The 19,064-nt window shown below is 38.3% G+C and overlaps 1 protein-coding gene across 2 annotated transcripts in view; it reads right to left on the reverse strand.

Annotated features, from left to right (window-relative positions):
* zcchc2 (zinc finger, CCHC domain containing 2) overlaps positions 1 to 19,064 on the reverse strand; it is a 159,339-nt gene that overhangs the window by 32,582 nt on the left and 107,693 nt on the right. For both annotated transcript variants that reach the window (XM_039753206.1, XM_039753205.1), the window contains exons 6-7: positions 14,089 to 14,224; positions 13,141 to 13,184 (exon numbers count right to left, since the gene is read on the reverse strand). In XM_039753206.1, the coding sequence (XP_039609140.1) occupies positions 13,141 to 13,184; positions 14,089 to 14,224 (180 nt within the window). The remainder of the gene's footprint in view (positions 1 to 13,140; positions 13,185 to 14,088; positions 14,225 to 19,064) is intronic.

Here is a 19,064-nt window from a genome sequence, read left to right on the forward strand (position 1 = left end):
TCCCAGATGCTTCAGGGAGGTTTTGCACAAAGTGATAAGTAAACATACAATGAAGCATACATCCATGAAAAATGCTTGGCAGTAGAAACAAATTACTTCTGCCCCCATTACCAGTGACTGATTTAGCACAGATTTCCGTTTTAATTTTAAGCATTATTTTATGCTTCTATTGCAGTAGGATGCACAGGATGGCTTTTTTAAGTTTCAGACTGAACTACCAGCAGACATAAAAGATTTATAGATACAGTAATCCCTCGCTATATCCCACTTCGACTTTCGTGGCTTCACTCCATCGCGGATTTTAAATGTAATATCCATATCTAAATATATATCACAGATTTTTTGCTGGTTTGCAGATTTCTGTGGACAATGGGTCTTTTAATTTATGGTACATACTTCCTCAGTTGGTTTGCCCAGTTGATTTCACACAAGGGACGCTATTGGCAGATGGCTGAGAAACTACCCAATCAGAGCACGTATTACATATTAAATAAAACTCCTCAATGATATACGATAGGCTTCCCGCATGGTGCTTTGCATACTTGAAAGCCCGAACAGCACGTATTGATTTTTGATTGTTTGCTTTTTCTCTTTCTCTCTCACTCTCTCGGACATTCTCTGCTCCTGACAGAGGGGGGTGTGAACAGAGGGGCTGTTCGCACACTGGCCTAGAGGATACGGACACTCCTCTAAAAAATGCTGAAAGATTACCTTCACATTGCTCCCTTCCTTCCAGCTGCTTTCTCCGGCGGTGCTTCGCATGCTTAAAAGCCTGAACAGCCCTATTGATTTTTGATCGTTTGCTTCTCTCTCTCTCTGACATTCTCTGCTCCTGACGTGCACTCCTTTGAAGAGGAAGATATGTTTGCATTCTTTTAATTGTGGGACGGAACTGTCACCTCTGTCTTGTCATGGAGCACAGTTTAAACTTTTGACTAAAGGGTGTTACTTCATGTCTAGAAGGCTCTAATAATTTTAAAAAACTTATTTAGAAGGGCATAAACAGGTTTTCTATGTAACTGTGAAAATATTCGATTTATAAATAAAAAATCTTACTTCGCGGAAATTCATTTATCGCGGTAGAGTCTGGAATGGATTAACCGCGATAAACGAGGGTTTACTGCACACAGATTCTAAAGATAAAGTGCTGTGAGAAAGTATTTGCTCCCTTTCTTGTTAACCTTTTTGTGTATTTGACACAATGAATGGCTTTAGATCTTTAGATAAAATGTAATACAGTGGAACCTCGAGATACAAGTTTAATTCGTTCCAGCACTGAGCTCGTATAGCGAATTTCTTGTATCTAGAACAAACTTCCCCATTGAAAATAATGGAAATCCAGTTAATCCGTTCCGCACCCCCAAAAATATCAACATAAAAATCCATTTTCCTCACAAATAACACTGATAAATGATATAAACAAGTGGAACCTCGGTTTGCGAGTAACTTGGTTTACGAGTGGTTTGCAAGAGGAGCTAAATTTTTTAATTAATTTTGACATGATAAAACGAGCGATGTCTTGCAATACGAGTAGTATGGATACACTTTGTCTGCTGAGCGTCATGTGATCATAACTGAGCTGATGGTTCTTCTCTCTCGCGCTGCTTATCTCGCTCGCGCGCCTCTCTCTCTCGCCTCTTGAGGGCAATCGGCTCCTATTCTCCGTCTGCATGTCCGCGATATTTTTGGATACGCTTATATGGCGAACTGCTACAGCGAAACAATGAAATCACAAGCGCACAAACACGTAGATCCTCATGCTACGGGAGAACAAGGAACACTGAGTGAGCTGACGGGCTGGCAGCGTCAGCTTGGGTGAATCCCCGAGTCGAGGCGGATCGGGAAATGGGTCACGCATACCCACAGCCTGGCTCGTTACGCGAGCCAATGCTCGTATTTAGATCCGAATTTTTCGCTCATACTTTCCTCGCATCTTGAATTCTTGAATTTCTCGTATACAGAGCTGTTCGTATCTCGAGCTTCCATTGTAAAGGGAACCAGAGTAAACATATAATACTATTTCTGAATTTCTACTTAATATATCTAAACTAGCAAAATACCTGCGCTTCGCAGCAGAGAAGTAGTGTGTTAAAGAAGTTATGAAAAAGAAAAGGAAACATTTCTTTTATCAGTCATATATATACTGTATATATATACATATACATATACATACACACATATAAAACATATATACATATACACATATCTACATATACACACACATACATATACATACATACAGATAAATATACATATATATACACACATACACATACATATATACACATACACACAGACATATATAAATATATACTGTATATAGCAAAATCCCCGTGCTTCGTAGCGACGAAGTACTGCTTTTAAATTTTTATTAAGAAACAACGAAAACCTTTTTAAACTGAGGGAAAATATACCAATAACTATCTGTTAAGGATCTCTTTGTATACCACGTTGTCAGTTTAGCACTCCGGTTATAATATGACCAAGCTGTGCACTGAGCTTACTCTTGAGAATGCAACGTATAGTTATCCAGGAGAAAAGCAATGTTCTCTCAAGTCAATGGCAACCTTTTGTAGGGTCTGTCCCTGAGACTTATTAATTGTCATCGCAAAGCAGAGCCTTACTGGAAATTTGAGGCATTTGAACTGAAATGGGAGATCAGAGGGTATAACAGTGATGCGAGGAATACATTCAGAGTGTGGCGCTCTGCTGTTTTTTTGTGTAGCTGCCTTCACACAGCTTCTCCGCTGCTTTATAAACGAACGGCATATAAGGCCGTCGTTTCTCCTTGCTTCGCGGTTCTGTACTTTATTACAGTTATAGTTATTGTGTAGCTATTTGAGACTTACTTTACTGTTCAGGTACCCATTACCTTTATTTAATCCACGGCTTGTACGCTATTTTTTGTTCGTTTATTACGATTATAGATATTTATTGATTCCCTTCTTTAGCTGACTGCCTGCTCATATAAGGCGCTCCTCTGGTTTTTTGTGAAGCAGCCTTTACACAGTTCCTCCGCTGTTTTATAAACGAACGACATATAAGGCCATCATTTTTTTCCTTGCTTCACCAAGGAAGCTGCCTTTTTATTTAATCCACGGGTTCTCCGCTGTTTTATTGTTCGTTTATTACGATTGTTATAGTTCTCTTTATATAGCACATTGTCAGTTCAGCACTCCGGTTGTAATATGACGAAGCTGTGCGGGCTCACTCTTGAAAATGCAATGTATAGTTGTCCAGGAGAAAAGCAATCTTGCCTGAAATCAATGGCAACCTTTTGTAGGGTCTGTCCCTGAGACTTACTACTTGTCATCGCGAAGCGGAGCCTTACTGGAAATTGGATGCATTTGAATTGAAATGGGAGATCAGAGGGTATAACGGGGATGCAAGGAATACATTGAGTGTGGAGAAACTCTAGAGACAGCGTGTGTATTAACTTGTGGATTTTTCTGTGAGTATTTGGTGGCAGCGTGACAAAGTTCCTTCCGTAAGACCGCGTTAGCTGTGGAGCTCAGCTCGGATAATATTCTTTTCCTTCCTTGTCAATTGTGTAATGCGTTTTTTGAACAACTTTGATGCATGGAAGTGATCACTCGTACTGCGTTCAGTCAGTTCATGTGAGCTGCTCTCTTGTGTGATGTTGCAATGTCCACGGCTTTATTTAATGTTACCTAAGACCCGGCACTTAAATGTTTCTCGCTACAGCAATTTTAACTTCGTTACAAAGTGATCCAAAGTCTCGTTTATACCTTGTGTCTTCTCATTAAACTTGTATCTCGCAAATAGGAAGGGTGTCTATAAACTTAATTTAAACTTACGGTTTACACTGTGCTTTGTTTCCGCAGTAGCTGCACTTATGAATAAGCTTGTATGTGTTTTTCTTCAGCGCTCTTTGGAGCTCTTCCTTGTTTTGTACGTACTGTGTTCACAGTCAGTTCACGTGATTACGTGGGAGGCATGATGATGTGACACGCAACTCCGACCCCCGAGATGAAGTCCATTACAGTATATGGAATAAAATAGGTTCCAGTTATGACCATTACGCGTAGAATTTCGAAATGAAACCTGCCCAACTGTTGTAAGTAATCTGTAAGGAATGAGACTGCCAAATTTCAGCCTTCTACCTACACGAGAAGTTGGAGAATTAGTGATCAGTGAGTCAGTTAGTCAGTGAGGGCTTTGCCTTTTATTAGTATAGACTAGCAGAATACCCGCGCTTCGCAGCGGAGAAGTAGTGTGTTAAAGAAGGTACGAAAAGAAAAGGAAAAATTTTAAAAATAACGTAACATGGTTGTTAATGTAATTGTTTTGTCATTGATATGAGTGTTGTTCTCATATCTATCTATATATATATATATCTCTATCTATCTATAAATATATATACCCGCTTGGCAGCGAGAGTAGTGTTAAAGAAGAAAAGAGAAAGAAAAGGAAACATTTTGAAAATAATGTAACATGATTGTCAATGTAATTGTTTTGACACTGTTATGAGTGTCGCTGTGATATATATATATATATATATATATATATATATATATATATATATATATATATATATATATATATATATATATATATATATATATATATATATATATATATATATATAGCAAAATACCAGCTTCACAGCGATGTCATGTGTTAAAGAAGTTATGAAAAGAAAAGGAAACATTTTAAAAATAATGTAACATGATTGTCAAAGTAATTGTTTTGTGTATTTGGCGGCAGCGTCACGAAGTTGTTTTCGGCAGCTGCATCAGAAAATGTACCACGACGTCTGACACGCCTCCTTTTTACTGTTTTCTCAAAGCTTGGATTGCTGCTGTCATACACACACACACACACACACACACACACATACATACATACATATCTTCATATCTATATACATATATATATATATATATATATATATATATATATATATATATATATATATATATATATATATATATACACACACATCTATACTAATAAAAGGCAAATCCCTCACTCACTCACTCACTCACTCATCACTAATTCTCCAACTTCCCGTGTGGGTGGAAGGCTGAAATTTGGCAGGTTCATTCCTTACAGCTTCCTTACAAAAGTTGGGCAGGTTTTATATCGAAATTCTACGCGTAATGGTCATAACTGGAAGCAGTTTTTCTCCATTTACTGTAATGGAGATGAGCTTCAACGCCGTGGGGGGGAGTTTCGTGTGACATCATCACGCCTCCCACGTAATCACGCAGTACATAGAAAACCAGGAAGAGCTCAAAAAAGCGTTTAAGAAAACATGCATTATATAATTGAGAAGGCAGTGAAACAATAAGAAGCGGCGAGTGACATATACAACCATATTCATGAGTTCTGCTACTCGAAACAAAGCACGATGTAAACCTACACTTTAAATTAAGTTCATAGACAGGCTGCGCTGGCGTTTGTAATTTAGTGCCTGCCCATATAAGGCCGTCCGTCAGCGCAATCCAATAGCAAACTGCCACGGGTAAATATTCACGGGTGAAGGACTGTGTTTATGGAGAGGAAGATGAGATGGTCAGGGTGGTGTTTGACACAAACTCAGCGAAACTGCGAGAGAAAGTTTTAAGTGCCAGGACTAAGGTAACATTAAATACAGCCATGGACATAGCACGAGATGGCACCAGCACAGCTGGGAACCTTCGATGCATGTACACCGAGTGGCTCACTTGAACTGGCGCAGTGCACAGATAAAAGGCAACAGTTCCAAAGAGCTGAACAAAAGCAATTACACAATTGAAAAGGCAGCAAAAATATGAAGCGCCTGATAAGCATATTCATAAATCCAGCTACTGCGGAAACAAAGCACACCGTGGAAAAAGTCAATGTCCCGCTAAAGGAAGACAGTGTAAAAAAAACCCGTGCATGAAGTGTGTCAGGTCTCAGATAAAGAAGAAGACGAGCTGTTTATTGATGCAGTAAGAAATGAATCGATGAATGAAACCTGTCATCTTTACAACGATTGACAAACACGGAATGTACCTTGAACACAACACATCCTACAAATACGAACCTGATTGAAAGAAATAATGATAATCAAATCCTTGATGACAGCAACACTCAGTAACACTCACAAAACAAATACTGTATATTGACAGTCATGTTACGTTATTTTTAAAATGTTCCCTTTTCTTTTTCTACCTTTTTAACACACTACTTCTCCGCTGCGATACGGGTATATATATATATATATATATATATATATATATATATATATATATATATATATATATATATATATATATATATATATATATATATATATATATATATATATATATATATATATATCCGCTCTACATACTCGAATAATGGATACTTTATTAGCCATCAATGATTGTTTTGGTAAAGCCATACTCAGTGTATTCATTAGATGAACGGTAAAAAGTAAGAGCGAGGAGGATGACTTATTGAGGCATGCAGGCTGTAGTGCGCGTCAACTCTATCTGAATTGCGCGATCACATTTGAAAAAATATATCTTTTCAAGTTCTATTTAGTCCATATGTGTCAAACTCAAGGGCAGCGGGCCACATCCGGTCCGGCGTGTAATTATATCCGGCCCGCGAGATCATTTTATATACTGTATTATTGTTATTAAAGCCCGGGTATATGAAGCGCTGGTAACACAATAAACTACAGATCCCATAATGCAGCGCTTCAGCTGCCTTGCATCAGGGTAACCTGAATGCAATTCAGAAGATACAGAAAACAGCATAATTAAATAAGAATCTGACACTTCAGCGGACGTTTTAACCGTGCACAATCACAAAGTGATTTCAAGTGAAGCTGCTTTTATGGGAGACACAAATGCACCAGTTCACCTTGCCCCACTTTCCCTGTTGCCAAGTACTGTTAAACCAAGTCGTCACTACGGTGTTCCCAAATACGCACTTTGCTGATAAACTGAGCGCACTGCGCACTGAGTTTGCACAGCGCTTTGGTGACTTTGATGAACAAAAAAAGTCCGTCTACATGCGGCTCGAACCTTGTGCATGTTTGGTAGCACATATCTGTGTGAGAAACCCTTCTCAGTGATAAAGACTAACAAAACAGCACACAGGAGTCGCCTCACTGATGAGCACCTGCAATCCATCCTGAGAATCTCCACAACACAGAACCTCACAGCAAACAGAAACGAACCTGTGGCCAAAAAAAGATGCCAGGCGTCCAGCTCTAAAATGACATATGAGCAAAGACAACTGAATGATTTGATTTGCTATTGCACCTAAGAGCGGGAGTCAACCGTTTTAACAAACAGCGTATTGCACTGATACGAAATAGCTGTGTGTGTATATATGTAGATATGTATGTATATGTATATATATGTTTATATATGTGTGTGTGTATATATGTATGTATATATATATATATATATATATATATATATATATATATATGTATATATATATATATATATATATATATATATATATGTTTATGTGTGTGTCTGTAATATATATATATATATATATGACAACAACACTCATCACTCACAACAGTGACAAAACAATTACATTGACAATCAGGTTACGTTATTTTCAAAATGTTTCCTTTTCTTTTCATTGCTTCTTTAACACACTACTTCTCCGCTGCAAAGCGCGGGTATTTTGCTAGTATATATATACACATACACATACATACCTATCTACATCATATATACACACACATACATACACAAATTATATATATGTGTGTGTGTATGTATGTATGTATGTATGTATGTATGTGTGTATATATATATATATATATATATATATATATATATATACACATACATATACTTGTGTGTATGTTTGTATGTGTCTATATGTGTGTGTATAGGTTTGGTCACTGAGTGCAAGGGAAAAATAATAAATTATAGTCTATAAGTTATTAAACAGTAAAACATTAACGTTTTAAGAAGTACAGGTACATTGAAATTACATTTTCTATGTGAACGTTCAAATTTGTACCTCTGGTAATGAGCCTTACCGGCATTTAAAGAAAATTAGTTTTGTGTCCTCTGCAGTGTTAAGAGAGAAAGGCTTTGGTTTGGGATAAAAGGAAAAAGGTGTAAAGAAAGGAAAGTTGCCTTTTTCTTTTATATAGTATAGAGAGATGTGTTCGCTGGCGTTATGATCGCCTTTTGGGGACAGTGCGTGGGTCTTGTGTAGACTGGTGAGGCGTCCCGCCATTAATCGGCTGTGATGGCACTGTCAGTCCTCCACTCCTGTGCGTGTCTTCATAATTCGAGGTGAGGACCTGATAATCGTATACGTGCAAAAGAAAGTGTGAATCGCCTTAATATTATTTTGCCGTGGTGTAGAAAAGGGGTCCCGTGTTTGCACTTGTCTGGGCTATAGCGCAGGGGGAGGATGAAAAAAATTAAAAGTGCTCACTTTGACTTAAGGCAGAAGCGCAGTCAGCGTCTCAAAGGCGGCACAGCTATGCTGCAGCGCTGGCTGCTCGACTTTTGCTGGGCAGGAGACCCCAGTTTGCAGACACGTTCATGATATCAAAAGTCTCAGCTCTTTGGAGGTCATTCATATATATATATATATATATATATATATATATATATATATATATATATATATATAGCAAAATACCCGCTACCGAGCGAGAAGTAGTGTGTTAAAGAAGTAATGAAAAAGAAAAGGAAACATTTTAATAATAACGTAACATGATTGACATTGTCATGAGTGTTGCTGTCATATATATGCCTGCCTAAATAAGTCACCCTCGCTTTGCTCTTACTTTTTACCGTTCATTTAATCATGGCTAGTGGCGGAAAAATTATAAAATGGAAGGAGGATGGCTTTACCAAAACAATTATTGATGGCAAATCGATTATTCATAAAGCTTGAATTGGTGATCTGTTTTTCTGTGTTAACCTCATATTTTTCATACTTCTTCTCAAACTAAGGTGGTGCGAGGGTAAAATGAATCGGATGTGCTGATCAATGTAATCCGTGTACCAGGAAATCATGCATTGACAAAAGCTCCCCTTTGCTTGTAATGCAAAGTGTGATTAAATGCATTATTTTTCAACGTTATGGAGCACATGCATCAAGCTTCTCAGCTGTGCTTGTGCTAAGAAAAGGAAAGATTTTAAAAATAACGTAACACGATTGTCAATGTGACCTTTTGTAAGTAGTGCCTGGAGGATTCAGTGTGTAGAAACTCTAGAGACAGCGTGTGTATTAACTTGTGGATTTTTCTGTGAGTATTTGGTGGCAGTCTGACGGTTGCTTGAGAAACAGCGTTAGCCGCGGAGCTCAGCTCAGAGCAAAATGAGGTGGAAGGGGAGATGATGACGTGACTCCCCCACCCGCCTTAACTGTCAATCCCCCACAAACACAGTCTCTCGGAATTTGCATAAGCACACCCCTTCACCTACAATTTTAACTTAGTTACAAAGTGATCAAAACTCTCGTTTATATCCTGCGTCCTCTCATTAAACTTGTATCCCGCATTACCTGTGGGTATGTGATACGCCAGCGGTAGCCTGTCTATGAACTTAATTTAAAGTTTAGGTTTACACCTTGCTTTCTTTCCGAGCTGGCAACACTCATGAATATGGTAGTATATGTCACTCGCTCACTTCTTATTGTTTCGCTGCCTTCTCAATTATAAAATGCATGTTTTCTTAAGTGCTTTTTGGAGGTCTTCCTGGTTTTCTACGCACTGCGTTGACTGTCAGTTACGTGATTACGTGGGAGGCGTGATGATGTCACACGAAACTCCGCCCCCCCGACGTCATTCCAGCTCAACTCCATTACAGTTAATGGAGAAAAATACCTTCCAGTTATGACCATTAGGCGTAGAATATCGAAATGAAACCTGCCCAACTTTTGTAAGTAAGCTGTAAGGAATGAGCCTGCCAAATTTCAGCCTTCTACCTACACGGGAAGTTGGAGAATTAGTGATGAGTGAGTGAGTGAGTGAGTGAGTGAGTGAGTGAGTGAGTGCTTTGCCTTTTATTAGTATAGATAATAAAGTTATTCAAGATCTGTGTTTTGCTCATTTGAAAAGGTGATTTTCCTATAGTTGCTCACTAAAAACAAATGACCAGACTTTATTGATAATTAGACTCCGCCAAATGAACACCTACAGAACTGATTGTAATCTTCCATTTTGAATATAAACTTCACCATATACTGAACATCACAATAATGGTGAAGCAGTCACCACAAGGTTTCTAGAAGAAACAATGTGCTTTGATAGAAGGAAATTCCAGATTAGACGAGGAACACATTTTTGATAGTTACCAATCAGTAAAAGCCTACAAAGCCATTTCTAAGGTTTTGGGAATTTAATTTAAATTTTCTCAAGAAAGTCTGGTCTGCCAACATTAGCTTCACAGAACGGTAACCGCTCATTCAAGAAATAACAAGGAATCCTAGAAGAGTTTTCCCCCCAAGAACAGCTAAGCTCAGTGGTCATGACTCCAAGAGAAGAGGCTTGATTAAAAGTATATATATACAGTGGTGTGAAAAACTATTTGCCACCTTCCTAATTTCTTATTCTTTTGCATGTTTGTCACACAAAATGTTTCTGATCATCAAACACATTTAACCATTAGTCAAATATAACACAAGTAAACACAAAATGCAGTTTTTAAATGATTTTTATTATTTAGGGAGAAAAAAAATCCAAACCTACATGGCCCTGTGTGAAAAAGTAATTGCCCCCTTGTTAAAAAATAACCTAACTGTGGTGTATCACACCTGAGTTCAATTTCCGTAGCCACCCCCAGGCCTGATTACTGCCACACCTGTTTCAATCAAGAAATCACTTAAATAGGAGCTGCCTGACACAGAGAAGTAGACCAAAAGCACCTCAAAAGCTAGACATCATGCCAAGATCCAAAGAAATTCAGGAACAAATGAGAACAGAAGTAATTGAGATCTATCAGTCTGGTAAAGGTTATAAAGCCATTTCTAAAGCTTTGGGACTCCAGCAAACCACAGTGAGAGCCATTATCCACAAATGGCAAAAACATGGAACAGTGGTGAACCTTCCCAGGAGTGGCCGGCCAACCAAAATTACCCCAAGGCGCAGAGCGACTCATCCGAGAGGTCACAAAGACCCCAGGACAACGTCTAAAGAACTGCAGGCCTCACTTGCCTCAATTAAGGTCAGTGTTCATGACTCCACCATAAGAAAGAGACTGGGCAAAAACGGCCTGCATGGCAGATTTCCAAGACACAAACCACTGTTAAGCAAAAAGAACATTAGGGCTTGTGTCAATTTTGCTAAGAAACATCTCAATGATTGCCAAGACTTTTGGGAAAATACCTTGTGGACTGATGAGACAAAAGTTGAACTTTTGGAAGGCAAATGTCCCGTTACATCTGGCGTACAAGGAACACAGCATTTCAGAAAAAGAACATCATACCAACAGTAAAATATGGTGGTGGTAGTGTGATGGTCTTGGCTTGTTTTGCTGCTTCAGGACCTGGAAGGCTTGCTGTGATAGATGGAACCATGAATTCTACTGTCTACCAAAAAATCCTGAAGGAGAATGTCCGCCATCTGTTCGTCAACTCAAGCTGAAGCGATTTTGGGTGCTGCAACAGGACAATGACCCAAAACACACCAGCAAATCCACCTCTGAATGGCTGAAGAAAAACAAAATGAAGACTTTGGAATGGCCTAGTCAAAGTCCTGACCTGAATCCAATTAAGATGCTATGGCATGACCTTAAAAAGGCGGGTCATGCTAGAAAACCCTCAAATAAAGCTGAATTACAACAATTCTGCAAAGATGAGTGGGTCAAAATTCCTCCAGAGTGCTGTAAAAGACTCATTGCAAGTTATCGCAAACGCTTGATTGCAGTTATTGCTGCTAAGGGTGGCCCAACCAGTTATTAGGTTCAGGGGGCAATTACTTTTTCACACAGGGCCATGTAGGTTTGGATTTTTTCTTCCTAAATAATAAAAACCATCATTTAAAAACTGCATTTTGTGTTTACTTGTGTTATATTTGACTAATGGTTAAATGTGTTTGATGATTAGAAACATTTTGTGTGACAAACATGCAAAAGAATAAGAAATCAGGAAGGGGGCAAATAGTTTTTCACACCACTGTATATATGATTCTTGGGAGAGTAAGAAGGAAACTGCTGCTCTCCGAGGGTAAAATCAGTTCTTATCTTACATTTGCAAGCACAAATTTGGATCACCCCCAAGCATTTTGGAATAATGTTCTTTGGATAGACAAGTAAAAAGTAGAAGACTTTGGATGACTTGTGTCCCAGTATGTTGGGTGTAAATCTAATACAGAATTCGTCAGTAGGAAAATCATACCTAAAAAAAAACCACATGAGGGAGCTTTGCTGCCACAGAACCTGGCAGATATGCCATTATTGAAGGAACCATGAATTCTGCACTGTACCCGAATATTTTGTCCCATACTGGGAACCTGACGTGTAATTGGGTTACACAGTAGGACAATGACCATAGACACCTAAGCAATTCTACTGAATAACTTAGAAAAAAAATGATAAGTTTTATCAAATTATAGGAAGCAGTTAGATGTGATTATTGATGCTAAAGGTGCCTCAACCAAGTATTGACACTATGGGGGCAATTACTTTTTCATATAGGTGACAGAAATGTTAAATAACATTGTTCATTTAATAAAGAAAGTAATTATTTAAGCTCTGTGTTCACTCAGGTTCCCTTTCTCTAATACTGCTTTTTGACTGAAGATTTTAGGCCATTTACTGTGTAAAATATGCTTTTTTTTTTCCCTCCAGCACACTTTGCAGGACTTGAGACATACGGTGGAGCATATCTAATAAGAAAATTATCAAATTTGAATTGAAAAGGATTTCAAATACACAGGATGTACTTATGTATACATAAAACACACAGATGTTTGCCTGGTATTGTGCACATCTAAAGACCCACACATGATAGCAGTTGGACATTGGTTTAGCGTTTCTATAAATCAAGGTGCTTCTTGCTGGAGCAGCCTTTGTAGTAAAGTGAATGGTATGATTTTGATATGTAGCTCTTTTAGGTTATACGGGGGAAGTATTATCTTTCAAGGGCTTCTCTTATATAGCCTGCATGGAGCAGCATTGATTGTTTTCATTGACAGATGTGAAAACAGGTGAATAAATCTCTTACCTGTCAGTCTGAGGCTTCATTTTCTTTTTGCCTCCTGAAAGTTGCTATAAAGAATGAAGGAGAACATATTTATTTGCTGATGACACAATACTGCACAATTTGCAATTAAGATCCTATGTAATAAATCTTTTTTTTTTATACTGTTACCTTGACCTTTTTAATTGCCAAGTATAAAAGACCATAACTGTTAGTCATTTTAATAATCCTGCAGAAAAATATTTAGATGCAAAATGGTATAAAATAAAACATATCAATGGAAACAGATGACTGGGGACACAGCTTAAAAATATATTTCTACACAATTTAGGAGAATGAAGTGAAAAAGGGAAGAACAAAACTGTTCAAGTCATCCAGCATGTACTGAACTCAAAAAAATGTTTATGTACAGTATGTAAAAATGGTTGAAACTGTGAATTTACATTTTTGCAAAATAAAAATAGGTTTGACCTCTGATTAGCCATTGGGGGCTTTCTCACTACTTGAATGATGGAAAGAAAGTGCATTTAGTAGTCAGTTGATATCTAAATCAGTTTGACCTGAAATTACTGCATTTTTGGATGATAATCTACTTAGATATTCAACCTAGTATAAAGCACTGTTTTTAAGTGCCTTACATAATACCAATGGATTCCCTGATAAAGTATCCAGGTATTTTTATCTTGTTTAGTACAGGAAAACTCTCTCTTGTTATGATTAATGCACAAAAAGTATATTTATGTTATTAATATATTTAAAAGATGCTTCTAACAGCTTGGCACGCTAATAGAGAAGGATAGAAAGATGTAATCATAACTCTGCTTCGGCTGCTGTACACAAGGAATTTAAAAATATATGATATGTACAAAAGAAAATTATATCAACGGGAGAAGGATAAGTCAAGACATTTAGACTGTAACTCAGGACTGTAAAACAATATACAATGTTCTTTTTTTAAAACTGATCACCTACCATATCAGAAACCATTGTGCAGTGCTCTGTATTAGACTTTAAAGAGTAGCTTTTTTTCTTCCACTCGATGAGACCATTGTGTTCAGAGTGTTGCATTCTCAAACCTTCTAATCCAGGGCACTTTGAATTAGGAATGCTTGAATAGGGGAAAAAAAAAAACATAGAGCTTATGGCCTCAGTGAAATTTATCAATTGATCGTTTGACAGATACTGCTATGCAAGTAAGTATGACTAATTCCCATTACCTTGAGCAAGGAATTAAACCTTCAATTGCAGTTTATGAGGAACAACGTATAAAACAAATAAAGGGCATTTTATCAATATCCATGCACATACAAGGCTTCCATTCCCATGCACATCTTCAAACTATGTAACAGCCCAAGCTTATAATTTTGTTTTTGGTAGTCATGTTATGTAGTATCACCTTTTTTTGGCTTACAAAAAAATCTAGATAAGTTAAGCAACATACCCTTTAACTACTGTATAATGAAGGGTGGAGGTTTGTGAAATTAAATAAGCACAGTGCCACAAGAAGTCACTGGTGAAAGTGTGTATTTGGCACTACAGACAGCTGGTTCAAGTGTCTGTATCGATTTACTTTCTACTTCCTGTTAGAGTCTATCCTCCTCTTCACCACTGTCCACTGCCATTCTCAGTTAAAAGAAAACTGATGGAATTTTATATCATCACACGTTTTGGTTAAGTTAATAAATGCGATTCACTGTTTTACTGGGCGTTTAACTGGTGTTCATGAATATTAAACACTGCACAATTTTATATATGCACATATATATATACACACACACACACTATATGGACAAAAGTATTGGGATGCCGGACCATTACACCAATAGGGACTTTCATTACACTGCATTGAAGAACATAGGACTTTATTGAAGTTGGTCCCCCCTTTCCAGCTATAACAGCTTTCACTCTTCTAGAAAGGCTATTTACAAGATTTTGGAGCACTTCTGTGGGAATTTGTGCCCACTCATTCTGTAGAGCATTTATGAGGTCAGGCACTGATGTTGGACAAGAAGACCTGGCTGGCAATTTCAGTTCACCTCAAAGGTGTTTGATGGGGTTGAGGTCAGGGCTCAGTGAGGGCCAGTCAATTTCTTCCACACCAAACTCATCTAACCATGTCTTTATGGACCTTGCTTTGTGCACTGGGGCACAGTCATGCTGGAACAGAAAAGGCCTTCCTCAAACTTTTTCCAGTTGGAAAAGCATAGTGTGATCCAAAATGTCTTGATATGCTGAAGCATTAAGATTGGCCTTCACTGGAAGTAAGGGACCAAGCCTAAACTCTGAAAAACTGGCGCACACCATTACCCCACCCCCCCCCACCACTACCAGACTTCACAGATGACAATGCAATCCAGCAGGTAAAATTCACCTGCCATTCGGCAAACCTAGACTCTCCCATCTGACTGCCAAACAGAGAAGCGTGATTTGCCACTCCATAGAACATGTTTCCACTGCTCCACAGTCCAGTGGCGGTGTGCTTCACACCACTCCATCTGACGCTTGGCATTGGACTGCTCAGCCATGGAAATGAAACTCCCACCACACAGTTAATGCCAGCGGAAGTTTGGAACTCTTCAGCTATGGAAACAGCAGAGTGTTTAACTTTTAATCGCCATGCACCTTAGCAGTTGTTGACTCAGCTCTGTGACTATGTGGTCTTCCGCTTTGTGGCCGAGTTGCTGTTATTCCTAAACGCTTCCACTTTCCAATAATACTTACAGTTGACCAGGGAATATCCAGCAAGGATGACATTTCAAGGAAGTCTTATTGCAAAGGTGACATCCTATCACAGTACAACGCTTGAAGTCAGTGAGCACTTCAGAACGATGCATTTGTTTCACAATCATTTGTAAATGAAGACTGCATGGCTAGTTGTTTGATTTTATACACCTGTGGCAATGGGTCTGACTGAGACACCTTAAGAGAGGCGCACACACACACACTTCTCTTTATATAAAGCAGTAAAACTTGTCCCACCAAAAAGGCAACCAGAAACACAAAGTAAAAGAGATCTCAGACATATCCAGTAAACAGTTGTAAGAGGGACTTAAAACTATCCTGGAGGTTTGCGCAGTATAAAGGTGCTAACAAAGTACCAGATTGTTAGGGCTGGGCAATAAAGACTTAATTTGATATTGAGATTATTTTAAACCAGAAAGCAATATTCAGTACTAGACATTAAGCCCGTTACAATAACGGGCGCTAGAACAGTAGTGCATAAACATTAGTAGTGACAGTCTATATTACATGGCAAAGGGACCTTGACCTCATTCTGTTTTTGCAAGAAACCTAAAGTAAAATAATAATAAAAATAAAATAGAAACGTATATGACAATACAGTAAGTATAATTAATATTGCCTTAGTGTAAAACTTTGTAACAATCTGTAAGACACAATATCTGAAGAAGATATTTTGGTAAAATTTTCTATTTTTTTATCTCATGAAATTTTTCTATACAATTTCATTATAGACAATATTTCTTGTAAATATTCTGCCCGAGTTTGGCAACAGTTTGCCTTGTTCAGGACCATCTACAACCTTGATAACAACATCTGGAAAACTTCTAACTCTTGATAATGCAACATACACATATAACTGACCGTGGCTGAATACTGGTTCTGGCAAATGCCAACTTTTTCTAAGGTTTGCTGTTCTGAGTCTCTCTCTTTTAGCATTTTTCTGACGCTCATTTTCTTTTTCTTCAATTGATCTATTTGCTTGTATTTTTCTTTGTCTTTCAGCCTCTTTTGTTGATGTTTACTTGTTGAGCTGACCGTTCTTCCAGGACATGTTGCTTATATAGGATTTGATTGTCTGTGTCTTTTGTCCTACTTGACATGTCCTTTTTTTTGGGTGGCATGTTGTTAGTAGATACGTCGGTAATATTTTCTCTTACAGTAATACTGACTTGTATGTGGCTGTAATATGCGTCACTGCATTGTGTGTCTTTAATTTTCTCTCGCAGTAATACTGGTTTGTATTTCCGTAAAATGCTTGTAATTTTCCCTGACAGTAACATTGGCTTTGATGTCCGTAATATGACTAATTTTCTGTCACAACAGTGGGCAATCAGTAGAGTGTCCCCAGCAACTGATGTAATGTGTGGCGTGTAGCTGATAATCGTGCCTGTGGCGTCTTCCCAGCAAGTACTGTTTAGTTCCCCAGCAAGTATTTTAATCTGTGCTGGCGTGCAGCTGATTATTGTATGTGTGGCGTCTCCCCGACAATGGATTTTATGTGCGCGGCCGGGACTACCCAATCAGCAATCTCCCCAGCAACGGTGTCCTTTATTTCTTATCAAGCGCGGTCGTGGCAAGGCCATTCATTGTGTGCCCAGCTTCCAGTGGGTGTGCGTCCACGGTGCTATGCGCATGGGCGAGGCACAGTGCGATGTACGGCATGGCTCGCACATGCACATTTCACCAGAAGACACACACACACACGGACACCTGGACGCACACAGGGGTTTTATTAAACAGGATAACTTTATGTTCTAAAAACATCAAAAAGGAGTAAAGACCAGCATTATATAGACATGTATATACATATTATTATTAAAATAAATAAATTAAAACTGTCATATTTTCTCATAATAATATCAAATACTAAGAGACTCAAACAATTCAGAACACGAATAGGTCGTTCAATTTTTTTTTCCTCCCAACCTTCAACAAAAACTCAACACAAACATTAAAACTTGTATGGATCAAGACGCAGCTGTGAGGAGCAGAGACAAAGCCAAATAAACCTACATACCATGTATATGCCTATGACTTGCTGCAGATCTTGTGTTGTAAAGACATACTGAAACTGTGTTCTCTGTCAACATGTTATTTTCTTGGGCGTTTTCCTGTTGAAAGTAATTTCTGTGACCCCTAAGAAAGTTAGCAGTGAGAGTAGCAAAGTGAAGAGGAAGCTCGTACATGTTACAATTGAGCTAAAAAGGGAAATAACAATGGTATATGAAATTGGTTCATGTGTGTCGACTCTTGCGGAAGTGTTATGGGATGGCCAAGTCAACGATAAGTACATTTTTGAAAAATAAAGATGGAATTAAAGGTGTTAATATGTTGCAAAAGGTGTCAAAACATTATTGAAACTGAGAGGGCCAATTATTAAAGAAGTAGAAAAGTTACTGTTAGTGTGGATTCACCAGAAACAATCAGCAGGAGACAGTATTTCTGAGGCAATAATTTGCGAAAAAGCAAGGCTGACACATTTGTTGGGGTTGGGTGGAAGGTGTGAAAAATTTCATAAGAGAAGAGACATTCACCATATTGCAAGGCATGGGGAGGCTGGGAGTGATAATAAAGATACTACGACAGTTATGCAACAGAGTTTCAGGAATACGTGGGGGCCGAAGGTTTCATTCCCCACCAAACGTTTAATTACAGTGAGACTGGTCTGGAAGGTCTGGAAGAAATTGCCAAAGAGGACATACATGACAAAGGAGGAGACGAAAATGTCACAACGCAAGCCTGTGAAAGACGGGATTACTCTCTTGTTGTCTGGCAATGTTAGTGAGGATCTGAAGCCTCTACTAGTCTATCATGCAGAAAATCTGCATTTCTTCAAGTACAATAATGTCATGAAGAACAAGTTAAATGTGATGTGGAGGGCTAAGAGCAAAGCTTGGGTTGTAAGACAATTCTTCATTATGTGGATCCACAAAGAATTTGCTCCCTCGGTGAAGAAATACCTTCAGGAAAAAAACTGCCACTTGGGGCCCTGCTTGTAATAGACAATGCTCCACTCACCCTGCAGGTTTGAAGGCAGAGTTGAAGGAAAAATAGTTTTATTACTGTTTTTGCCCCCAAACTCAACGTCTCTCATCCAATTCATAGACCAGCAGGTGTTATCAAATTTCAAGAAACTGTGTATGAAGGCATTCTTTTGTTGACGTTTTACGTGTGACGACCAATACACAGTTGACCCTCAGGAAATT

Source organism: Polypterus senegalus, chromosome 5, assembly GCF_016835505.1.
Source record: "Polypterus senegalus isolate Bchr_013 chromosome 5, ASM1683550v1, whole genome shotgun sequence".
Taxonomy (NCBI): domain Eukaryota; kingdom Metazoa; phylum Chordata; class Cladistia; order Polypteriformes; family Polypteridae; genus Polypterus; species Polypterus senegalus.